This window comes from Aricia agestis, chromosome 9 (assembly GCF_905147365.1).
Source record: "Aricia agestis chromosome 9, ilAriAges1.1, whole genome shotgun sequence".
Lineage (NCBI taxonomy): Eukaryota > Metazoa > Arthropoda > Insecta > Lepidoptera > Lycaenidae > Aricia > Aricia agestis.
Genome location: NC_056414.1, coordinates 9,443,602 through 9,470,544, shown reverse-complemented (window position 1 = coordinate 9,470,544; position 26,943 = coordinate 9,443,602). Strand labels below are relative to the sequence as shown.

The window sequence follows — 26,943 nt, the reverse complement described above, 5'->3', positions numbered from 1 at the left end:
CCGCATTGAATCGGTTAATCCGACACGCTCGAGCTTGTCGCGAAATCCCCTTTTTCCCTCCCTAACTCAATTTCCTTATGGATCTTATATCTATTGTGTTTAGCTGATGGTATTGGAAGCCTACAAATAATATTGATTACTTTCTATGTCCATAGACGATAGGATGATAGGATAATTTCTACATACAATGCCACAAACTTATCTGTCAATGGACGAGAACCAGTAACGCAAAATTCTTATTACAGTAATTAATAATCGCATCTCTCCTTTAATGGCGACTTCTGTGGCTTAGCGATTCAGCGCCGAATGTCACGGCCGATCGAACCCGAATGCTGCCGACCACGGAACTATTTTTTTTTTCGAACCTTGGTAATTGATATTGATTAATTATTTGAAAACAAATATTAATAATCGTCGTAAGACAAGTCCATCGTGTATTTAGCCCGGGGCCAGACGAATGTGGTGTAAAACTAGTCAGATAAGTTTGCAGGTGAATTTTAGGCCCCTATCGCGCTATCCGGCTAGCGCGGGGGTCGCGGTCGGGTCGCGTATCAGTTGGGGGGGTCGGGTCGGGCGCGGCGCTCGGCGACGAGCTGGCTGTTGAGGTAGATGTCGTCGTCGGTGGAGGTGTCTATAAGGTCGAGCGTGAGCAGCGGCTCGTGCGGGTTGAGGGGGTCGCGGCTCACCTCGCGGCACACGCCCACAAACTGCTGCTCCACGCACAGCTCCTGGAACCGCAGGCAGTCCTCCACCGTCCAGTCCTGGTGCAGTGGCCACGCGTCTGTGGACACACGTCAATCATCATATTTTGACGAAAATGCAATATTTTCACCGATGAGAGGAATTATAAAGGGAGAGCTATATTATAACGATGGTTCGTATCAAACGACGTACCGTACTAGAGTCTGCAATCGTGCTGATCTGCTGCCTGATTATGAAATCTAACAAATTGTTACTATCTTCATCTTATTTATTTCTCTTTAAAACATAACTTTTAAAAGTTCATGTAATTATTTCTCTATTATCTCGCCGCGGGCATCCAAATCAGATAGCGGTGGCCCTTAGACAAAAAGAAAGCAAACTGACTGTGTAGGCGCGCCTTGATGGCTTGCGGTGGCAGAGAGCGCGCGAGCGGCGCCGCAGCGGGCACGGGACGGAGCGCGCGCGCCGACAACACCGTCAGGTCGCCGAAGTCGCAGAAATACACCGACACCATCTCCGTCGACACCACGCCCGCGATCACCACCCTAACGACATTATAATATATAATTTCAATTTAATTGTAAATTGTAATGTTAAAGATTGCCTGGAAGAAATTGCTTTAAAGTAATAAGGCCGCCTTTGTGTACATGTCAACTAATTATTATTTGTTTTTAATGATATTGTTATGTTTTTGTGCACAATAAAGTAAGTATATTTTGTTTATTGTTTGTGTATTATGTGCACTGAAAAAAAAACACCATCGTACCTATACCAGGAGGAGTCGTTTTTGTAGTAGGCGGTGTAGAGCTCGCCGCTGGCGGGACTGGCGGGGGCCTCGCTCTCGGGGATCTTGGGGCACTCCACCTGCAGTGTCGCCATCATCGCGTGGAACGTGTGCCGGGTACTGTTCGGCTGTACCTGCGAATACATATACCTATGCTATGTAGAATCTACGCTATTAAATATATGAGGCGTGGTAAATTAAACGGTGGATTTTTGTCAATATATTATGAATATGCTTATTTATAGATACTTAAGCAAAATAATAATAATTTTAATTAATTGCAAGTTAATTTTTCATAACGATTATTAAGAAATTTAAAGGCAACCCCATTTCAAAATTCTAATTAGTGTCAGGTATTAGAAGTCAGAACACATTATATTGTTATATAGTTAATCAGGGTAAGTTTGGACACAGGGTAAGTGCAGATAATTCAAGTCAACGCTTAATTAAACTACAGTTACGGTACGGTACTACGGTTTGCGGTTGCAGTGCAGTATGGCGTATATGTCCATTGCCCATAGCGCCAGTAAAAAAAATACTGACTAATTTAGTGGAAACTTGAATTATCCGGACTTACCCTGTGTCCGAACTTACCCTGATTCTTTCATGAAATAGGCAAACTCAAATTTTCCATCACTGAGCGGGCTGACAATGATGAACTATTATTGCTAGGAATACCCGCGGTCATATCGGCGTTCATGATTGGACGTACCACGAAGTTCCACGGGTTGGCGGCCATGGCGACGAAGACGTCGAAGCTCTGTCCGGGCGCGGGCAGCGGCGGCGGCGGCAGCGCGCCCGCCGGCCGCTCGTCCGGCGCGGACGTGCTGCGGAATATCCGCTCCTTCTTTTTGTGCAGCGCCTCCACTGCGTCGCTAAAGCCGTCGGAATCCTTTTCCGCTTCCTTTGACTTGCCTCTGTAATGATAACAAAAATGACACACAATGCTTTGTCCATGTCTGATAAAAATTCAGACAGTTTACAAAGTTAAAGTTGGAAATGTTGCTTTAAAGACAGGAACAAAACATCATTGGGAGATTTTTAGTCAGGTCAAAAAATGTTTATAAAAAGCAATAATTAATGTATAATGTTCATTGTCATAGCTCAATAAAATAACGAAACATGTTTATTTATTCGTTAAAGAAAAAATTTGGAGGGCCAACATTAATATAAATGCAATTTTACTAAAGGAGATTAAAAAACCTATATTATAACTACATAACATATAACTCCCACAACGGTTTTGGTGACGGTGGCCGGTTTCATTGAAACCAGCCCAGTTACGCAGGAGCAATTTTATAGTGCCCAAGTGTATGCGCAGTACACAAGAGAAATCTCTATTCCTTTTACTCTTATAACCCAGTGGGAAGAAAGACCGACACGACTGGCGAGAGATCAGGCGCAGGACCGACTTTTATCATTATCCGACTTTTATTATCATCATCATCATCCGATCATCTTACTTGTCAGACAATCAGATGATCAGCCTGCATTGTCCTAACCAAACTTTAAAAATGTTTCCAACCCGGGAATCGAACCCACGACGAAAATAATTGACAACATTTTATTGAAAAAATCAAATATGTTAGTTGCAGTTTTTTTTTTAAATGAAATAAGGGGGCAAACGAGCAAACGGATCACCTGATGGAAAGCAACTTCCGTCGCCCATGGACACTCGCAGCATCAGAAGAGCTGCAGGTGCGTTGCCGGCCTTTGAAGAGGGAATAGGGGAGGGTAGGGATGGGAAGGGAATGGAATAGGGGAGGGTAGGAAAGGGAATAGGGTTGGGCCTCCGGTAAACTCACTCACTCGGCGAAACACAGCGCAAGCGTTGTTTCACACCGGTTTTTATATGTTACTTGAGTGATTCATTCACAAATATGTATTTTAATAACCGCACCCGAAGTACCCGAGCAGCTGTTGCGGCGTGAGACTCCCGCGACGCCGCTGTACGTGTCCAGGCTGCACTGGTCCACGACGGTCGAGCAGGTCGTGGACTACATCAGGAGCAAGACCCACTTCGTCTTGAGGGTCGAGCGCTTGGAGTCCCGCCACAAAGTGAATTTTAGCTCCTTTGTGGTGAGAGTCCCGACGCACCATCTACCGACCTTCGAGAAGGAGGAGTTCTGGCCGATTGGAGTCGTCTACAGGAGGTTCCGAGGACGACTCTCGAACACGTCGCGCCCCACGTCGCAGACAATACGTGTTTAGTGTTTTAGTGTTAGTGTTAGTTTTTAGTATAATTGTATGTATGTCAGTCTATAAGGTATTTATAATATGGGCCAAGATTTTAATAAAAATAGAAAAATAAGATAAGAATTAAATAAAAAAATAAAATAAATAAAATTTAATAATGAGGACTATTTTATACTTGTTTCATAAACGATCTCATCTCATGTACAGCTGTAGACCCTCGCTAATCCGGCATACTGGTTTATTTAGGTACACTTAAATTACTATTACTGCCCAAGCAGCAAATGGACGTGCTATAATGGTCGAGAGCACGTTCTTGTTTTCGCTTTAAGTTCTATAAAAGTTCTTAAAACAGTCGAGTAAAAGTGCTGTAAACGTTTACTCGACGCGAAAAAGGCGCAAATTATTCAGACTAAAGTCCTATTAAAGTGGAATAAGCGCTGAGTAAGCAACAAAAAGATGCTGTAAGATTTGAGTAAAAGTGGTAGAAAACACTAAAAGAGTTTTAAGAGTAACCAAAATGCGTATATAGGATATTTAGTTCAATAAACGCAATTGATTTGCTATTATACAGATAAAGTGTGCTATAATAGCAGACGAATTGCTTTTATTCTCCTTTTTAGTTCTATAACAGCGAATAGAATGCTTTTACTCGACAAATTAGTGCTGTAAAGAGTGCGAGCTTGTGTGCTACATAAATTTAATGTAAAAAAATTATAGTTATTAAACTACATCTCAATCCTTATTTATATTATCAAGTTTTTGAGAAATCAATATGTGATTATTTTTACTGTTCGTGTAGCTACTCCAAAACATCATGCGCAACAAGCTTTATTGATAAACCCAAAGGCATTTTTACATAAACATTCATGCGCTGCCTATTTTCTTAAATTTGAAGACTAATTAATATAATTAAATTTACTTAAAATATATTTTTTTACTGCCATTGTCCACATTGATAATCTAGTTGCAGTTACAGCTAACTTATTCCATTAAAAGTCGAGTAAGAGTGCTGGTCACCACATTTATAGCACAAGGTGTCGCCATGATAACAGGATTTAGGGTTCGCTTCGTAAATATCGTATAACAGCTCTTAATTACACTACAGCTCCTATACGAACGTTTTTAATTCTACTATAAGAGTTAGTCTGTAAGCGTGCAGTAACAGCAGCAATGTTGCCATAAGCAATTCGATTGCGTTTATAGAGCTTTTATAGAAACATAAAAGATAGCTGAGTAACGGCTGTATAAAAGCACCCAATTCAGCGAATCATCTATTCTACAGCTATTATACGACTGTTAGAGATCAAACGATCGAATAATGAGTATTTTAGCCATATTAATTCAGCATCTGCTAAAAGGTGGAGTAAAAGGGCTAAAACATAGTGCTGTAAACGTTTATTCGACGTCCTTAAAGCACACATTAGCAAATATTGCCAAATAGTCGAGATAACCGCTATTATACGATAAATAGGTGTTTTATGAACGGTTACCCGGCTCTTATACGATTAAAGGCTGAGTAAAAAAATCCTTATTCGACTGTTTTGCTGCTTGGGTGGTTAATTTAGGTACATTTAAACATTATTTTGCCCAATCATTGTTAAGGTACGTATTTTCTTTTGTTACAATGCATGCAACGGGTACGGTTACAGCTTGCTGATAAGTACCTAGCTTTAGGAAAATGATTTGTGGTTCAGATAAAACCTTAACATTATGATTTTAAGGTAGTGAAATGTGTAAAAATGTATGCAGTACTCTATAATCCGCTAATCCGACACGGCCGTACAAAAAGTTTGTCGGATTAAAGCGGGGCTACTGTATTTAAAACATGTTCAAAATTAACGTATTAACAGATACGTGCCCAATACAATAGTATGTCGCAAATCGCAATACATTAGTGAAAGTTCGGAAGTTACGCTCCACATAACATGAAGCACAGTTGTGCATAGCAACTAGCAAGCAACTACGCAGTACGCTTCGCACATTCCATTCCTAACATTAGGAACACAATAACTGAAATTTCAAATTATCTATTTGAAATTTCAGTCACGCAGTCAATGAGTCACAGCCCCCTAACCTTAGTTTGTGCGTTATAAGATGACATGGGTGACAGTTCTCATATTCCTTGCTACGGGTTTTTTTTAACAAGAAAACAAAAAAATCAAAATGTAATAAATTATATTCCATCTACAAAAACAAATGTTTCCTATAATTGTAAATGAATAAAAATGAAAAGTTGCTAAATGCTAACTTATTAATATAAAATTATGAATATTTACCGTGTCGCGTATTTTAAATGATGACTTAGGACTTTCAGCCTACAAGAGACGTACTGGTTATTTCCTAACTGATAATTTAAAAAAGAAAGGGTGGTAAAATTGAAACAACTACTGAAGCGGTACGCAAAGGCAGGTCACAAAAATGTTTGTTTACGGATGAGATTTTTTTTACAATTAAGCAACATTTTAACAAACAAAATGGTTTTATTTATGCTTGAAGTTCTAATGTTCAACATCAAGTTCAATAACCAAGAATGGTCCTTCCAACAATGCTCGGCGCCAGGTTATAAAGCTCGGTCGGTTTGGTCTTGGTTGGAAACGAACGTACGGACTTCATCAGAGCTGAAGACTGGTCGTCGTCTAGTCCCGATCTTAATCCACTGGATTATGATTTTTGGTCGGTTTTAGAGAGTATGGCTTGCTGTAAATGCCGTGATAACTTGGAGTCACTAAAACAATCCATACGACTGGCAGTGAAGAATTTTCCCATGGAAAGAGTCCGTGTTTCTAAAGATAGTGGCCACAATGTTTTTAAAGGACATTATTGTAGCCAATGAAGGCCAATTTGAATAAGCTTTTAATATTTTAAATTGTTTTTTATTTATGTATTAAATTAATACACTGTAAAAGTAATAACATTTATTTGCAATAGAAAAAAAAATGTTTTTCTTTGTTTCAGTATTTATGGCAAGACTAGGTACATATAAATACCTTTGACTGACTGATGATAAGACATCTACATATAAATAAAAATTACTATGTATAGTCTGTCAAGAAAGTGAAGAAATTAAAAAGTGGCAACATCGTAGTGTCATCCCTTTTTTCTTAGATTGATTTGAAAGGGATGACACTACGATGTTGCCACTTTTTAATTTCTTCACTTTCTTGACAGACTGTAATTCATGCACGGCTCACATGTCATACGCCACACGTTAAAAACATATGACACGGCTGCCATGTGAACCGCAATTAATGCATCTTTAAAAAAGGTTGAAGGCCCATACTTTTTTCAATTCACAGAATATTCAGAATTCACAAAATATTCAGAAACGAAGCCTATAGGCATGTTCTACGTGGAAAGTTAAGATGGTTTTTTTCAGAGTAGAACCTTCTAAAATCTAAAGTGTAATTTGAGGGAGATACAATCGTTTTTTTAAATGACACACTGAATAGGTTAAAGTTTCTTACATGGTAGTCCAATAAGCCCTATACCACCGTGAATAATATTTTCAGACTTTCATGCGAGCTGTTTGGCTTAACAGAGCAGGAGAGATTAGTTTATTTTAATAAATATGGGTTTTAGAATAGCAAATTTCGGAAAAGGCACGGCAAAATAAATCATGGAAGCCCCATATTATGCATTTTAGCAAAAACAACATCGCAACACATTAGTGTGCGTAGTTGTTTTGACACCGCAATATAGTTTTGTAGCTTGGCTCTTTACTATCCAGTAGAGTGTAGACGGCAGACGCTAAATAAATATAATTCACTTATATCTAAATGTTCTGAATGTATGCTAATATATAATTGATGAGTAATAATTTTGTCAAGTTGCTAATGTGAAACAGCCAATGCTATGAATTTATATCGTGCACTAAACAATCGCCGCGACGCGTGCTGTGTGCCGCATGCATGAAGGCCTTCATGAATTCAGGAAAGATTAGGGCCAGGAGGCGATTGAAGCAGACGCCCGCCTCAGACGGCGCATATTATATTAGTGCGTCCGCGACGATCCTATATTTAGTAGCCCCTAATATAGAGACACTGGCCTCGGCGGCGCCAGGAGCGAGGTCGCGCGTCATACGTACTGTGTGAGCTGCTCGTGTTGCAGCGTGATGTCGTTGTTGACGGAGGCGAGCATGTTCTGCGGGCCGGTGCGCACGAACAGCTCGACCTGCGGCGCGGCGGGGGCGGGGGGCGGGGCGCCGACTGCGCGGCACAGCACGCGCGCGCCCACCAACAGCTCGCGCAGCCGCCCCACCATCGCAGCCGCCGCTGCCTCCGCGCCCGCCAGACGCACCTGCAGCGCCTGCGAACACACATCATTATATTTTTAACAGAATTTAAAAAGGGAGGAAGTTTCTCAATTGGATCGTATATGGAGTAAAACAACAACAGTACACTTGAGAAACTTTATTCACAAAGAATCCTCACCTAGACAGACACTGGTGTAGTCGTGAAATTTGCAATCTATACTTATATTATAAAGCGGAAGAGTTTGTTTGTTTGAACGCGCTAATCTCAGGAACTACTGTTTCGATTTGAAAAAATCTTTCAGTGTTATACAGCCCATTTATCGAGAAAGGCTAAATTTTATCACGCTAAGACCAATAAGAGCGAAGAAATAGAGGGAAACGTGGAAAAAACGGGGGAAATTATTTGAAAGGGCTTATCTCAACATCTGAAGCAAATTTTTCTGTTATTTGACCTAGATAAGAAGTAGACCACGTGAAGGATCATTGGCTATTTTTTTGTGGAGTAATTTGTCTGTGAAATATCTAATTTATGTACATAATATATTAGGGCTTGTTAAACGATTTTACCACTACAATAATGCTCGATCGTTCTTGAAGTGCTGTTTTAATAGACCATTCGTATATAGTAAATACCGTACTTAAATGTGGCATGTCAACTGAATGCGAACGTATATAGACGAATGTCGACTCTCAACTGTGCTGTGAAATCGATAGGCTGTTCCTGTGAGGTCAACCCTTGACTTGAGGGCTATACGCTCTAGTAAGTAGTAACTGGTAGAAAATATCCCCCCTTTTTTAAGAAGCGAGGATGATATTTACTTCTTACAACGTGTTAGGAAACTTTGAGTATATTGCATGATGTAACTACCCAACGATTTTATCAAAGAGTACCTGATGCGGGTAAGTATTCAAAGCTGGTGAGAAGGACTGTAAGGGCACGAGGGAGGAGAGCGGCGCGCGCAGTATGAGGCCGCTGTCTACGAGCTGCGTGCGCACCGTGCCCTCGCCGTCTAGACCGCTTATTATGGTGCAGCGGACCCTACACATTAGAATAACGTTATAAAATAATTTTGGTTAGTCAAAAAAGCATTATTATCAGCATAATTGGACGCTGTTTAGAATTTGTGTGTTAACACACTATGCCACCTAGTGGTATGAGCAATCTACCGACCCCAAGATATGATATTATATCGTAGGGCTAGGGTGTAATAGCATAATAACTAATAATTTAAAATAAAACCAAAAAATCAAACAAAGGAATGATAACATCCTGTATGTGAATGTCCAGTCGCAGTCCGCAGTTCACAGCTGACACTATATTGTTACACTGATAAGTGATGTAGTTTAGCAAATTAATTTATAATAATGTTTTTATTTGCGACGGCAAAATACATCATAATATTTAGTTTATACTACACTATCTTTGTTATTAGCTGTTCTTCCCCGTGAAGGATGAATAACTTTAGTCAATAGATTATTGGATAAGTTTATTTGTTTATTAGTTTCTTACTAGATTATAGTGATATAATGTTGCGCGTGGTGAACTTTCTAAGCTGTACCAGACAAACCTTGCAGGTTTATGGTACACTCTCAATTAGACTTAAGTTATAATTTGTATTACTTAAATAAATAACACAAAAAATTAGGTAGTGAGTTATGACTGCAGTCTTGTTATTTAGATCATAATAAAGATGACAACATTCGTAGCTCAATGCTGAATATACAGCGACAAATTATAATTCACATAGTTATTTGTAGTCAAAGAAAATTTCGTAGCTTCCAATAAAAAGTGTTAATGTTCCTCCTGCATGACGTTAAATATGAAACTTCGTTAGCCAAACAATAATAATAAGAAAAAATAGCATGTCCTTATAAGTTAAGACACCTAGATTTTCGTTCCAACAAAACTATGATATACTTATTCAAGTTGCAACTCAACTTGGATGTTAGTTTACATATTATATAATTATCTTTATTAACTTAACTATAATTATTAATATTTAAACTTTGCAGTTGAGAACGTTGTCTGGACAAAATACAAGAGTTTTTAGGCATATCAAAACTAAAATTGTAATTAGATATTGTTACGGTACACGATATACGGACATGTGGTGCCATCTAGCGGCAAACCAGTGAAGCTAATCAGGGGACACACTACACATAAATCCCCTACTCGAAACTAGATGGCGCTAGGTGGTACATGCTCGAGCCTCCTAGAAAGTTCCCATACTTGTTTACTTGTTTACGTGAATCGGGAACTTTCTGGAATTCGTCTCGCCATATAAAAAGCCAGGTAGACGGCCCGGCAGTTCAGTTGGATCTGAGCGATCTTCGAGGCGACAACAAGTGATCAATAGTAAGTGAACCAGTGAAACCTGCGACTTGGCTACGACCTAGGACAGTGATAGTGCTTAGTGATTGGACCTAGGGATTAGTGTTTGGACTTAGTGCTAAGTGTTGTGACCTAGTGTTTAGTGCAGTGTTAATAAAGTCTTCAAGAGAGTCAGCAGGTCTTTCACTCCAAATCCTCGAACCCTAGCACGTAACAATATTAATAAATATAATATATTGATGTATGAAAAAAATAAAATAAAAGGGTAAAGCGGGGTAGACTGACCAGTCCCCGTCGATGGTGCGCACGATGTAGAGCGTGCGCTGGTTCGGGGGCGGGGCCTTGGGCGCGGCGGGCAGGGGGCGGCGGTAGGGGCCGGCCGTGAGCAGCGCGAGCGCTGCGCGCACGGTGGCGGCGCCGCCCGCGCGACACACCCACACGCGCCCCTCCTCAGTCACGCAACCCACCTCCACCTCGCTCGCTTTCTGCGGGCACAAACAATTTTTATTATTACATTAAATAAATTAAGAAACATAAAACCCCTGAAAATTTTCAGCAAAATTGGCCCACTCGTTTAGATACAATGCCATGGATGGGCACGTAAAATTTATATCACCGTTATGATTTCACCGGGGGCTAAAAAATAAAAATATTATAACACTAAATCGACTGTTAGACAGCGGTGTCGGGCATATGAGGCTGACGCGGTCGGTCCGTAGCTAAAATCCTCGGCTGCAGAAGATATGTATCTTTTCTTTTGTATCATATATTATGTTATCGTATCATAACGATAAGATACAATCGAATTTTTATGTGTTACGACACACATAAAAAATCGATTACGGGTACCGACCACCCGTAGATAGAGAGATACAAGCAATAAGCATCTTCAGTTAAGGATAAGTTGATAACCTGCGTGATCGTGAAGGCGCCGGCCATGCAGAAGTCGTGCACGATCTCGTGGTTGAGGTTGAGGTCGCGGTGGGTGGAGGTGTCGTAGAGCACGAGGGCGACGGAGGGGTCGGCGGGGTCGTGGCGGGGGCCGGGCGCCGCCACCAGCACCTCGCCCGGCAGCCGCCGCCGCACCAGCGCCGCGCCAGCCGCAGACGCCGCCAGCTCCTCCGCGCCCTCCAGCCGGCACAGGATGGCCTAACGTCACGTCACACAATAATATGCTAGATTAAGAGAAATTATAGGACCCCTCATAATAGGACCATCGGTGAATGAATAACTTCGTTCACTTACGGCCGTTCCCAATATATATACAGTGTGTAACAAAAATAAGTTGTTACACACTGTATATAGATATATATATTATTGGAATCTCGGAATCGGTTTCAACGATTTTCATGAAATTTAGTATATAGGGGGTTTCGGGGGCGATAAATCGATCTAGCTAGGAATCATTTTTAGAAAATGTCATTTTCATGGAATACCGAGCAAAGCTCGGTCAAATAGCTAGTATAACATTTTAAACTTTCGCGTTGTATTATAATTAAACTTTTTAATCGGGACTTAACGCGACTTATTTAAGTAGTAGTCCCCTCGTGACCACGGCCGTTGCAACACGGCCGAAACGTCGAGAAAAAGTATATACTCGTAGTAGCATTACTACTTAAATAAGTCGCGTTAAGTCCCGATTAAAAAGTTTAAATAGCTAGTATGTCACTAATGTCTAACGGCCGTTCCCAATATTTGATCTATCTCTGGTTTTGCCCTACTAGAGATAGGAATAGCTCACAATTGACATAAAATATATGTCTCTAATGTCTAATGTGAGCTATTCCTATCTCTAGTAGGGCAAAACCAGAGATAGATCAAATATTGGGAACGGCCGTAATGTGAGCTATTCCTATCTCTAGTAGGGCAAAACCAGAGATAGATCAAATATTGGGAACGGCCGTTAAAAATTCTCCGAGATATCACAGATCTGAATCACACAAAATAGACGATCCCAAAACGCTCCATGCAAACCACCTACTAATGACATCATGGTTTCGTAGTTTGTAAGCATAGCGGGAAGACTTTGTTCGATAACTATTAAGTATTAACTAAGTACTAGAGATCGCCCAATAGTCGAAATTCGACCTTAGTTTCAACGACATTGACTACTACCTACCTATATTTTAACGCCTCCGTGGTCTAGTGGTATAGAGCGCGGCTCTTGACTCGGAGGTCGTGGGTTCGATTCCCGCGTTGGAAACATGTTATTTCCAAGTTTGGTTAGGACAATGCAGGCTGATCACCTGATTGTCTGACAAGTAAGATGATCCATGCGTCGGATGGGCATGTAATAAGTCGGTCCTGCGCCTGATCTCTCGCCAGTCGTGTCGGTTGTCCGTCCCACTGGGTTATGAGAGTAAAGGAATAGAGAGTGCTCTTGTGTACTGCGCACACACTTGGGCACTATAAAATTACTCCTGCGTAGCTGGCCTGGTTTCAATGAAACCGGCCACCATCACCGAAACCGGTGTGGGAGCTATTATTATTATATTTTGTACAAAAATATTAACTTTATCATATTTTTTTCAACTCTTGTCTCTGGGACTCAGCTGATCTCAGACTAGCCATGTAAGCATTGTCTAATAGTATCTCAGATTCAATTAAAAAAAAATTATAATCCATTTTCAATTTGTCACCTTGTTGTCAACAGACTTCAACCATAAATAAAAGAGTATAATTCGTATGTATATAACAATCAAAAATCTGTCATTTTTCCTAGTGTGTGTGTTGTAGTGTGTGTGATATTTTATTTGTTAAAAAAATGTGTGATAAAAGCATAATTTCAAAATAATATTAGCTCGATGCACTCCTACACCATATCCATACTAATATTATAAATGCGAAAGTATCTCTGTCTGTCTGTCTTGCTTTCACGCCAAAACTACTGAACCGATTGCAATGAAATTTTGTATACAGTTATTCTAGAGTCTGAGAAAGGACATAGGCTACATTTTGATGTGGGAAAATATCTTATTTCCATGAAAATATCGATGAAAATGAATTCGCATTGCGCGTGGCCAGCGCTCATCCCAGGGGTCCTGGGTTCGAGTCCCGCAGGCGGAACAAAAAGTTTTCAATGTTCCTGGGTCTTGGATGTGTATTAAAATAAAATTTCAAAAATCTTAAACATATTTTATGTATAATATTATAAAAAATCCAGAAATATATCGATGCAATGAACATTTTAGTTCTAATACGATTCAACAGATGGCGTTTTATTTTTTACTTTATTGTAACATAGAACTAATCATACTTATTAGTTAGTATGTTTTTGTTTATAGTTTTTAATACGTTAGAATATTATGTTTAATAATATAATCACTTGGTATAATAATAATCAATCTATCTTATCTTATAGAACTCCTACTGCATTTCTAATATATGTGACAAGTTGACAACAGAAGGCGCTCTAAAATAAAGGAGTTCGAGTGTACCGTGTTGGCCTATATTCCATCCAGAAAAGATATCAATGCAATCAACATTTTAATTCTAATATATGAAAACAGATGGCGTTTTATTTTTTACTTTATTATTGTAACAGAACTAATCATACCTACTTTACTATATAATATTGTTTTTATTCATAACTAGCTGTTGCCCGCGATATCGTCTGCGTGGACTTTAGTTTATAGCGCGCGGTGTCAACAAAATTTGTGTCAAATTTAAAAACTTTTTAAAACCCTGGTAAGTGGTACCCCTCTTAGGGCCGCGCTACATCGGAATGGCAGGGCTGAAAGTGCTCGCCTCGCATGGCAGCTCCATTCCGGTGTAGCGCGGCCCTTAATTAATCAAAATACCCAAAAACAGCTATGCAGTGTGCACATAATCTATACTAATATTATAAATGCGAAAGTATCTCTGTCTGTCAGTCTCGCTTTCACGCCAAACGCCAAAACTTCCGAACCGATTGTAATGAAATTTTGTATACAGATAGTCTAAAGCTTGAGAAAGGACATAGGCTACTTTTTTACTGGAAAAAAGGGTTGTAAGGGGGTGAAAATGCGTAAATTTGTTCAAATTAAGTTAGTTCCAACAATTCATAATAGATGGCGCCGTGCGTCTTCTACATCGCGCTGACGCTTGCTCAAGTCTTTCTATAAGACGTGGTATCATCTTACATTTAAGTTTCGATTTTTTTTTCGATTGTTATATCTATTCTACGGTATTAAATAACTCAGTACTTTATCTGTGCAGTGACGTAACCTTAAATCTATCAATGATAAATAGTTTATGGGTAAAGTTGTGTAATTGGAGGGCTAAATAAGCTTTAAAATTTGGCATAAAATATAAAGTTTAATATAAAAAAATTAAATACTTATTGTGTGCACACTGCACAGCTGTATTGATTTAAGGGGTACCAGGGTTTTTTTTATAAAAGCTTTTGACACCAATTTTGTTGACATCGCGCGCTATAAACTGAAGTCCACGCGGACGAAGTCGCGGGCAACAGCTAGTAAACTATAATTGTGCAAAATTTCATTTACACACAATTTGGTCTTTCAGTGCTGCTACTTTGACAATGAACTCTCTACCGAGAACACATACACACCCTAAAGAACTATCACTTAGTTTTGTTACACCCTGTATAAATTTTGAGTTTTTCTAACATTGACATTCATTTTAACCGCTCGCAGCTTATATTATTTATTACAAAGGCGGCGTATTGCAAGGTCCACACTTAGTGGCTCGGTTTCTGCACAGAAAAGCCCAGTTAACAGTTTCCGCTTTGTCTGAACTAGCACTGTAATCTAGTGGCTGCCGCGCAAACCGCTCCGCCCGGAAAGCGATAGTGTGATAAGGCCTAATCGATCCCCGTTTCTGACATCTTCTGAGCGATGTTGAATAAGTAACGTCAAAATATTAATCGAAAAATAATCCTGTAAACATAAAAGTCCTAGAAACCGAGAATTCACTCGATAACAATAAATACGGGCCTTTTAGTGTTAGTAATAAAAACTAAATGTTTTTACATTTTATAAAAAACCTGACAAGTCGTCATGTATTCTTATTGTCACATTTTAATATACTTCAGTATTTTTTCTATAATAATATGTGTATTGCAAACCTGAGCGGGCAGCTTTCTGAATTGCGGTTCGAGTATCTTGATGTTGTTGAGGGGAACCACATCGTCGTCTCCGTGGTCGCCGAGGAACACGGTCGCTTTCCTGTCGTCGATTTCTAGAATTTTCGCTCGTTGCCAGCCGCCTTCTTCAAGTTTAACTGCGTACCTTCGTTTATACATTTTCAATTGAAATAAACATACAATATATGTAATCCATGCTAATATTATAAACGCGAAAGTGTGTATGTCTGACTGTCTGTTACCTCTTCATGCTCAATTCGCTGAACCGATTAAGCTCAAATTTGGTATGAAGATACTCTCGAGTCCCGGGAAAGGACAAAGGTTGCTTTTTATTCCGAAAAAATGTACGGTCCCCGCGAGATAAACGAATTTCGGCGCAACGGAGTTGCGGGCTTCAAACAAACAATAAAAAAGCTACTTCCACCTGAGCAGAGGGAATTTTGCCAAAGTTGAATTAAAAAGTGATCTATTGTAAAACGAATCAAATTAGTTTATTATCACAGTTTCATACAAATACTTTTTATATATATTACAACTAAGCAACATGTTATTTTATGGTACCCACTTACCAGGCATTAATCAAAATCATAGATTTGTCCACACATGTACCAGAATTTTTGTAGTGCGCATCCATGTCAGCTAAAAGGACCTCGAAAGCATCCTGTAATTGACGTAAATAGTATTTTAACTACATATTTACAACTTGCAAAAAGCTTTTATACTGTAAATTGATGTCTGATCTTTAGATTCAAGAATAATGATTACTTACACTATATTCTGTGCCTATAATCCTTAGCCAAATTTCGAGTGTGGAGTTGGCGACAGTTATAAACACATTCCAAAAGTCATGATCCGGAAATTGCAGGGGGGGTAAATCGCTCTCTATTGTGATCTCCTGACGATTTCTTTCACTGAGAAGATTCGTTGTTTGCTGCAATTTTTTTACATATTACCTTTAAAGTGTAAACGAGTTATAGGCGAAACAATGTATTTTATGTCAGAAAACATAAGCTAAACTTTCTCGTTTATTAATTATTTAGATTTTAATCTCAATTAAAAAGTTATTTCACTAAATCTTACCTGAGTATTGGGCAACAATACTAATTGATCATTGACAACCCTTTCCTTGAGAATATTTGGACATTTCTCCACCAACTTCTCCCAATCGTTAGGCAATTTCTCGTTATATTTTTCTCTGAAATGGCACATCAATATTTAATCATAAGCTTTCATATTTATTTACTAATATGTTAGTGGATACTTTATGAAGTATGTGTAGGTACACATTATAGGAAATCAGAACATATTTTTTCTTAAAAAAAAAATAAAAAAAGATTAACGGAATTTCGTCAGCAAATAGAACTGTAGTTTTCTGGTCACCAAAATTTTATATCCATTTCTTGAGCAAGTCATTTTCAATAACGCAAAAATCCTCCGAAACGTCTGGACCGATTTTGCCGAAATTTTGTGTGCATAACAATCTGAGTGGTAGGTCTGAGAATCAGCCAACATCTAGTCTATCATGTCCGATTGCCGGGAAAGCTAGTAAAACAGCCTTACGTGTATAGTCGTGGGACATCAAACGCCCAAACACCAGCTGAGTGATCAGAGACCAGGCTCACTAGTCCCGCAAGCGCGTCCTCACTTGACGAGGTTCGGAGTGTTTCTAAATGTAAGGATGCTTTTTCCATTATAACATCTAATATTTTGAGGGCCGCCAATTCCTTTGCTAAATCCTCCGTCGGCGATGAGTTAGGGTACGTCCGGGCAGTGTACTCGTTGCCTACCTATTATTGTGAAAACGAAAGTTTTGAATGTAATAAACACGTAGTATAAGAACGAGTGAACTATAAGCCTTTACACAAATTCCGCAACATGGCATAAAAACCAACAGTAATTGTTATTAACTTAAACTGTTAAAAATTCAGACTTACTTTTACACTGCAGTCGTAAGTCTTGGAGCCCTGCTTTGGTAAAAAGTCGTGAACTTTATAAACAGGTTCAGGAAGGCCAAGCTTTTGGCACATCCACTCTAGTTTAGCCGTGGAAGATAGCAAATCTGGGGGTGGCTCCAATTTCACTGTTTGTGGTGTTACAACTGGCTGAGATTCCTGTTAAATGAATAGAGAACAAGCCGCTTAATATATAATTTTGTTAAGGTATAGTAAATATCTACGAATAATAAAAACTAGTTTTATTATTAGTTAAACTAGTTTCTTTTTAAAAATAGTTTTTATTATTTGTAGGTAAATATAATATTCTCTAGAGAGCATAATATCAAAACTTAGTAAAGCAATTTAATATAAAAACATAGAAGTCAAAGGTTACTCTGCGATTTACTGCGGTTAATTGCGAGGTTTCGTCCTATTGTCATAAAAATAGCCTTAAATAAAAGGTAATTAAATAGTCTACCAAAAAAAACAAAAAAAGTTTTTTTTTTGCTAAAAGTTTAAATAAATCATAAAGTTTCTAAAAAAATAGAGAAATACGTGCAAATTTTACAACTATTGTATTTTTTTACAGAAACAGCCACCATAACCCCATCTTTATGGTGCCTGTATGGTGGCATATTTAATACTTTCATTTCTTCTGGTAAATTTCCAGAAAAATGGAAGGATGCTTTAATTATCCCAATTCCCAAAAAAAGCAAGCCTGCTAATTTTTCAGATTATCGTCGTATATACATTTTACCGTTTTTGTCTAAAGCTCTTGAAAAGTTAGTACATCGTCAGCTTAATAATTATCTAATTAAAAACAATCTTCTTGTTCCTCTGCAGTCTGGATTTCGGAGGAGTCATAGTACTGTTACGGCTCTTACTAAAATTACCGACAGCAAAAAAGTTATATTTTTGATTCTCTTAGACTTCACTAACGCATTCAATTCTGTGGATTTTGACATCATGCTAGGTATTCTGCAGTCACACTAAATGTTTCAAAAGATGCTACAGACTGGTTTCAGAGCTATCTATGTATATGGTCGTCGACAAAAAGTCAAAATCGATGAACTTTCCTCAAACTGGTGCCGCACTTTAACTGGAGTCCCACAAGGCGGTGTACTTTCCCCGTTACTGTTTTCAATTTACATTAATTCTATTTGTAGCAACTTATCGTCTCTTTACCAAATGTATGCCGATGACCTTCAAATATATTCGCATGCTACTTTAAACAACCTAGCCACAGCTATTTCGAAATTGAATCAGGATTTATCGAACACATTTGAATGGTCAATAAACCATGGCTTGCAACTCAATCCGTCTAAAACACAAGCCATTATTATTGGTAGTCAAGGAACCTTAAAAAGAATATTTTTTTCGGAACTGCCTCATATCACCTTAAACAATGTCATAATTAACTACACTGATACAGTAAAATATTTAGGGGTTATTTTTGACTCAACACTATCTTGGCCGAGCCAAATAAATTATGTCTGTAGAAGAGTTTTTGCTGCATTCGCTTCATTAAAACGCCTCAAAAACTTTTTGCCCATTCCGACTAAAGTAATGCTTGCTCAGACCTTACTCCTTTCTATTATTGACTATGCTGATGTCTATATCAATTTGACAGAAGAACAATTAAATAAACTCGAACGCATCCAAAACCTTTGCATTCGATTTATTTTTGGGCTGCGTAAGTTTGACCTTGTTCTCGGAATATAGATCAACTCTGAAGTGGTTACCTATACGTCTACGCAGGAATACTCATGTGCTACACCTCTTATATAATATACTTTTTGACCCATAGCTCACCTTATCTAAAACAAATGTTCACTTTCTCTGATAGTGACAGTGCGCGTCTTGTTTTGAAATTAAATGTCCCTGTTCAGAAAACAAAAATTTTTGGCAACTCCTTTCTGGCCCACGCAGTAAGGTTATGGAACTCTTTACCTAATCCTGTAAGACTGTCAGAAAATCTAAATTCATTTAAACGTCAACTAAAAAATCATTATCTTAAATCATTAAACGTTAATGACATGGATGGAGTATTGTTCAGCCATGTCAATCATTAAGCCATTAATATTAGTAGTAGTTAATAGCATCTCACTATATGTACTTTTGCTTTTTAATTGTTTTGTGTATGTGTTTATTAGCTTTAGTTTCTTATGCACATAATGCATCCACTCGTTTCTAATTTATCATAATATCAATGTAGGTAGTAGTCGCTATTTAACGATAAGGCCGCCAGAATTGTATTGTCTTTCTCCGCTTTTACTGTTTTCTTATGTATTTTGTGGAATGCAATAAAGTATATTATTACTTATTGATTATTATTATATCCAAAGAATTTGAGTTAAGCTTTAATACAACATTTTAATTACGTCCGTATGTCAAATAATACTTTAAGACCTTTTGTTTGAACATTGATTGTGATTTATTTGTGCACGAGTGAAAAAGGTTTTTTGAGCATCATAAAAATCTTATATCTTTAAACGAGCAATTCTTGTATATATATAGATTTTCATGAAATTTAGGGGTTTCGGGGGCGATAAATCGATCTAGCTAGGAATGATTTTTAGAAAATGTCATTTTATTCGTGTTTTATCGAATACCGAAACTCGGTCAAATAGCTAGTCATCATAAAACGCACAAACTATACTTAAGGAATAGCCTTAATCTTTTATTGTTTATAGAAATACATAATCTCGATTATTTTTTGTGGAATTTGAGAAGAGAAGACATAGAACTTAGAAGTAACTACTTTTACTACTATTAACTGACAGCCTTTAAGCTATACTTATCTATTAGTCTTTACGCTAAGGTAAAAACTAAAGTATACTTACTTTAACTTCGTGGTGAACTGGAAGCTGTAAGGGTATGAGGTCAACAGTATTCAGGCGGTCCCGTAAGTTCGAAAGTCTTTGCGATGCCGATATTTTACCTGATGGCTTAACTTCAGTAAATTTTTCAGGTTTAGTGGAATGTTGAATCTGCAAGGAAAATGTAGTAATAAATCTATACTAATATTATAAATGCGAAAGTATCTCTGTATGTCTGTCTGTCTGTCTCGCTTTCACGCCAAAACTACCGAACCGATTGTAATGAAATTTTGTATACAGATAGTCTAAAGCCTGAGAAAGGACATAGGCTACTTTTTTACTGAAAAAAAGGGTTGTAAGGTGGTGAAAATACGAAAATTTGTTCAAATTGAGTTAGTTCCAAAAATTCATACTAGATGGCGCCGTGCGTCTCTTACATCGCGCTAACGCTTGCCCAACATCTTTCTATAAGAGGTGGTATCATCATATATTACAGTTTCATTTTTTTTCAATTGTTATTTCTTTTTTACGTTATTTAATAAGTCAGTACTTTATATTATATACAGTGACGTAACCTTAAACCTATCAATGATAAATAGTTTATGGGTAAAGTTGTGTAATTGGCTTTAAAATTTGACATAATATATAAAGTTTAATTTAAAAAAATGAAATATTATGTGCACACTGCACAGCTGTTTTGATTTAAGTAGTACCAGGGTTTTTTTTCACGCGGACGAAGTCGCGGACAACAGCTAGTAATCAATAAAAGCAAGCAAGTGTGACCTCAAAGACAATTTTTTTTTAGTACATAATTATTAATTTCTAATAAAATAATTTACAACCCAGTATAAAGATCATATTGTATCATGATCAGTTGGTGTAAAATGTAAATTGATAGTCATTTCGCATATCAGAATAATAATGTTCCACTAGCTGTGGCCCGCGACTTCGTCCGCGTGGACTTTAGTTTATAGTCTTTATAGTTGTTCCCGTACATTGATTGAATCGTTTACGCGCAAATCAGAAAAGTATATTGTGTGGGAACCGCACATTTTTTCGGGACAAAAACATTCCTTGTCCCAGATTCAAATTAGTATCTCCAATCTCCATGCCAAATTTCATCAAAATAGATTAAATAGTTTAGGGCTTAGGCGATAATAATTAAAGTTTATTGTGCGGGAACCGTACATTTTCCGGGACAAAATTAGTATTCCTTGTCCTTTCCCGAGACTCAAAGTATCTCCATACCAAATTCCATCAAAATAGATTGAATAGTTTACGCGCAAATCATAAAGTATATTGTGCAATAACCGTACGTCTATCCGGGACAAAATGTATCCTATGTTCTTTTTCGGGACTCAACGTATTTTTGTACTAAATTTCAGCAAAATGGGTCCAGCCGTTTACTCGTTATGTCGTGACTCGTGACCACGCGAAATATAACGTTCCGCGCGGCTTCGCCCATGTAAATTAGATATTTCACAGACAAATTAGTCCACAAAAAATAGCCTATGATCCTTCACGTGGTCTACTTCTTATCTGTGCCAAATAACAGAAACATTGCTCCTAGTAGTTCGTGAGATAAGCCCTTTCAAATAATTTTCCCCTTTTTTTCCACACTTTCCTCAATTCCTGCGCTTTTATTAGATTTAGCGTGATGAAATATAGCCTATGGCCTTCCTCGATAAATGGGCTATCTAACACTAAAAGAATTTTTAAATTCAGACCAGTAGTTCCTGAGATTAGCGCGTTCAAATAAGCCCTTTCAAATAATTTTCCCCGTTTTTCTGCACATTTTCCTCTATTTATTAGTCTTAGCGAGATTAAATATAGCTTATAGCCTTCCTCGATAAATGGACTATCTAACACTGAAAGAATTTTTCAAAATGGACCAGTAGTTCCTAAGATTAGCGCGTTCAAATAAGCCCTTTCAAATAATTTCCCCCGTTTTTTCCACACTTTCCTCTATTTCTTCGCTCCTATTAGACTTAGCGTGATAAAATATAGCCTATAGCCTTCCTCGATAAATGGGCTATCTAACACTGAAAGAATTTTTCAAATCGGACCAGTAGTTCCTGAGATTAGCGCGTTCAAGCAAACAAACAAACAAACAAACAATCTAACAAACTCTTCCGCTTTATAATATTAGTATAGAAGTATAGATATATTAAACCAGGGCGACTCGCGACATTGTCTCAGGGGCGTCGCTTGTCAACACAACCAAATCGAGTGAGCGCCGCGTGCATTATGTCAAAATATAAATATATAAATATAATCTTCCTCGATAAATGGGCTATCTAACATTGAAAGAATTTTAAAATCGGACCAATAGTTCCTGAGATTAGCGCGTTCAAATAAGTCCTTTCAAATAATCTCTCCCCGTTTTTTCCACACTTTCCTCTATTTCTTCGCTCCTATTAGTCTTAGCGTAATAAAACATAGCCTATAGCCTTCCTCGATAAATGGGCTATCTAACACTGAAAGAATTTTTCAAATCGGACCAGTAGTTCCTGAGATTAGCGCGTTCAAACAAACAAACAAACAAACAAACAAACAAACAAACAAACAATCTAACAAACTCTTCCGCTTTATAATATTAGTATAGAAGTATAGATATATTAAACCAGGGCGACTCGCGACATTGTCTCAGGGGCGTCGCTTGTCAACACAACCAAATCGAGTGAGCGCCGCGTGCATTATGTCAATCATACATTCCGGGATCCCCGGTATCAGAAGCTATGCTCAGAAAAGCAAGCGCAGCCTTCACATTAGCCAGCCTTGCTGGCTTTTATCTTCCATATAATTATATCTCTTTTAATTTTTATGCTTTTGTTTTGATTTGGTCATTATTTCCAAATAAAAGTATAAATATCCAAATAGTGTTTTTTTGATAACCTAGTATGTACTATGTAGGCTGGTTCTAAAATTAGAAAGTATTTTTGGGGGCTGGGTTAAAGGGCGTCGTAAAGAAATGGCAAAGTCCCAAGGGTGTCACTGGTCATAGTAAAAATAAGTGTGGGAAGCCCTGTATTAAACACTTGTTTTTAGGTAATTTATTACGTAACATTACATTACTGTACTTACTTCGTCAGAAACATTAGTCGGTTCTCTCTCATTTGTAGGTTGGCTTACAGTTTTCGTAACATTTTGGTCATTTGTTTCTAATAATGGCCTTGGTTTAGTGTATGATGTACCTTTGTATTCATTATATTTATTAAATTTATTGAACTGAAAAATGGTTGCATATTTTATAGTTATACAGTGTGTAACAAAAATAAGTGATGATAATACTTTAGGGTGTGTACGTGTTTCTTGTAGAGAGTTCACTGTGAAAGTAGCAGCGCTGAAAGACGAATTTTTTTTTTCACTTTTTTATGGGCAAGGGCCCGAGCGTCACGAGTTTCCCCATACAAAAGTGAAAAAAAAATTTGGGTCTTTCAGCGCTGCTACTTTCACAATGAACTCTCTACAAGGAACACGTACACACCCTAAAGTATTATCACTTATTTTTTTACACCCTGTATGTATGTTACGCTCAAAGATCGAAAACACGACAACAATCACCTACAACACGATGTTGAGCTATTTTTCCGCTCAATGAGCGTTTTCGAATCATTGAGCATAACATTGTTATAAGATCTTAGCATTTATTAAATTTTTTGATTAAAAAATATGTTTTGTATTAAAATATTATGCCATTTAACTACCTTATTGTAATTGTTGTTATTGTATGGAGATAGTGAATTATTAGGTCTATAAAATTTCTTTGAGTATTGATCAACATAATTATTTGTCTGATACTGAGTAGTGGGTTTCCGCCAAGAGCCTTGCTTCTTAGAAAAATTATTCTGCAAAAAAAAATAACAGTAGTGTCAAAAATAATCATTAATGTTTTTTAATTTTCATAAATTATCCAAATACAATATTCTGATATTTGGGTTTACCTCTCTGCACTACACTATGTAGTGCAGACTGCAGAGGTAAGCCCATTGTACTTTGTGTCTAAACTTAGAGCGCAGCTTATATTCTATAATATTACGTAGGTTACCCTGCACTCTAGCTGCAGCATTTTATATAAATTCACAAAGCTTACTTAAAGAGTATTTCCATCTTATTATTGCAAAAATAATTAATATTCATTACCAGCATATTTTACTGTCTTAATAATATGCTTAAGTACATATTTTATTTTTAATGCCCCAAATGCATATGACATGATTTTTATATTATGAAACATTTAGGCATTATACTAATAATTTCAATTAGACAACATTTACATTCTAAAACAAAATATGAATAATAATCTTACTGCATAACTAAGCTTTGCTGAGGCCTTCTTGCTTGTTTTCTGGCGGGCTACCATTGATGCAATATGCTGAGTTTCTTGACTAGCTATTGCATCTACAACCCATTCGCCATTAACTTGAGAAATCTTAAATCCTGGTACATCATGAAACAACTTGTCCAATGTTGTATATCCTAATTTTTTATATGGTATATATTCACCTTGTAGCTCTCGATAATCTCCTAGAAACAAATATACTAATTTACATATTTTAACAACAAAGATCATATCATAATATTATTATAATATATATTTTTTTTCTTTAACTTTGCCTCTGTGCACTTAGATTTGAGAAAGGTATAGTCCGTCAAGAAAGTCATGACAGGCGGGAAAATTTTCTTTATATTTTCACAGAGAATGCACATTTTTATCTCGAATTAATAAAGTTCTCATATTTTTTTTCATTTAAAAATTTTCCTGCCCATCACCTTTCTTGACAGACTATAATATATTTTTTTTCTGGATTATTAATTTTAAAAACGCAATAGCTTAGTTTTTAAGAAAGAGAGTTTAAGGATAGTATTACTGTAATCTTAGTTTTTAGAATAAGTTTATAATTTACTTACTATTACATTGTTTCAATGTGAGTGCACCTTTAACAGAAATTAGGGTAGCACGTAAAGCCTGTATAACTTGCTCTTTTTCTGACATTATATTACCTGAAAATGTAATTTTTTTAATAAATTGCAGTACTTATTATTTAATTGTTACGACTTGGTACTGTTACTTACGAACTATGTAACAACATATGTGGGTAAATAATTATAGCAATCACCAAAAAGAGGTGCAAATTGCTTATCTCTCTGAAAGCAAATTATTGAGTCTTTTGTATGCGTATGCAAGTGAAATCGGACTATTTGCCAAGTCGTTTTAAAAATATAAAGTGATTAAAAAATTTATGTAGGTATCTACATTACTGAATTTGTTTCTGTATTAGTGAAACAAATGACAGTATTTACAGCCGGCGTAAAGTGAATAATTAAATTTACCTGAATCTGAGTAAACCTCAAGTCGCTTCTAAGTTCTAACCATTTGTTTTCAGTGGTTTTTAGTTTTTAATTTTCAGTTTTAACTGGTGTTCGATGTGTCGCATTCAACGCACAGAATACAAATTATTCACTAGTGATGAGCAACTCGAATCACTAACTCGAGTTAACTCGAGTTGGGTGTAACTCGAACCCACTCGAGTTGAATTCTCCCGGGGCTCGAGTTCATAAGCCGCCAAAAATACAAAAATAAATGATTCTATTTCAAACAATAATTATTATTTTTCTTTTCTACTTACATTATTATAAATAAATAATATAAAAATAAATGAAAGAATTGAAACAGATAAAAATATCATTTGTCGGTTCCAATTTTCTAACTATTTATGCGAAGCTGAGGGAATAAACTGGTAAAAATTCGAAAAAGCATTCACTTGTCTATTCAGTTAACTCGAGTTAAGTAAACTCAGGTTAAATCGAGTTTAGTTTTTTCCGAGTTGGCCCTTCACTATTACTCAACGGAGATTCAATGACAGGAGACAACAGGAGAGTGGAGACCATAGATAAAGTATTATAGTCATGGAGACATCTACACTCCATATAGTATAGATATATGTAATCTTATGCCGGCACTTCATATAGGCGAACGCGTTGGCCAACGCGTTGGCCCAATGTATAGAACGGGCGTTCGCGCGTTGGCCGTAGGTATTTAGACGTTGGCCGACGCGTTTGCGAGCTTGCCTTGCTTTGAGCTCGGCATTTCGGCAAAGATCAAAGGACATTTGTCGCAAGCTTCGCGCTCCATCCACACATAGGCCGCGCGATCAGTTTGCCCGGAGCGGCGATGAAGAGTGCACGTTTCCCTCTGGTGGCGAATTAACATCTTACTTGACGAAATGGCGAACAATATGAGTATCGAGAAAATATTTAAATTTTTTGAGCTCTGTTATAGTAAAAACCATGTAAAAACTGCCTGTGGAACCAAAAAATCATATCAAGAGTGCTAAAAAAATAAGGTTCTTGGACATGCTAGATTTCTCACTATGTTTTTCAGGGTTCCATACCCAAAGGGTAAAAACGGGACCCTATTACTAAGACTTCAATGTCTGTCTGCATTCCTGTGTGTTCGTCTGTCTATCTGTCCATCTGTCTGTCCGTCTGTCTGTCTCCAGGCTGCTGGCTGCAGTATTTCAAGAACCGCTGTAGCTAGATTTCTGAAATTTTCACAGATTGTGTATATAATTATGTTGTCGCTATAATAAATACTTACTAAAAACAAAATAAAAATAATAAATATAAACACACCGGCAAAATTAGAGGAACATAACAAAATTTTCAATTTTTTTTTAATTGTTCACTGATTTTTATATATTTATTTATTTATTTACTAATTGATTATTAAAAGATAAATTTATTATAAATTTAGGGCATAAAAACGTGAAAAATAGAAAAAAATCAGCAAAAATAAAAAAATTAAGAAAATCTTATAAATTTCAGTAGTAAGTTT

General features: G+C 37.2%; 1 protein-coding gene across 1 annotated transcript; it reads right to left on the bottom strand.

The window, feature by feature from the left end:
* LOC121730307 (tudor domain-containing protein 7B) lies at nt 1–25,536 on the bottom strand. The gene is made up of 20 exons (XM_042119292.1): nt 25,440–25,536; nt 25,017–25,109; nt 24,415–24,632; nt 23,813–23,953; nt 23,190–23,333; nt 20,130–20,276; nt 17,287–17,463; nt 16,913–17,139; nt 16,433–16,547; nt 16,122–16,283; nt 15,922–16,013; nt 15,335–15,497; nt 11,179–11,415; nt 10,552–10,751; nt 8,826–8,973; nt 7,767–7,987; nt 2,199–2,403; nt 1,469–1,620; nt 1,087–1,247; nt 1–781 (listed from the first exon to the last, which is right to left on the bottom strand). Exons 2-20 carry the CDS (start codon nt 25,099–25,101, stop codon nt 552–554), a joined length of 3,225 nt encoding a protein of 1,074 aa, XP_041975226.1. The 5' UTR covers nt 25,102–25,109; nt 25,440–25,536; the 3' UTR covers nt 1–551.
* Between the last annotated feature and the right edge of the window lie 1,407 nt (nt 25,537–26,943).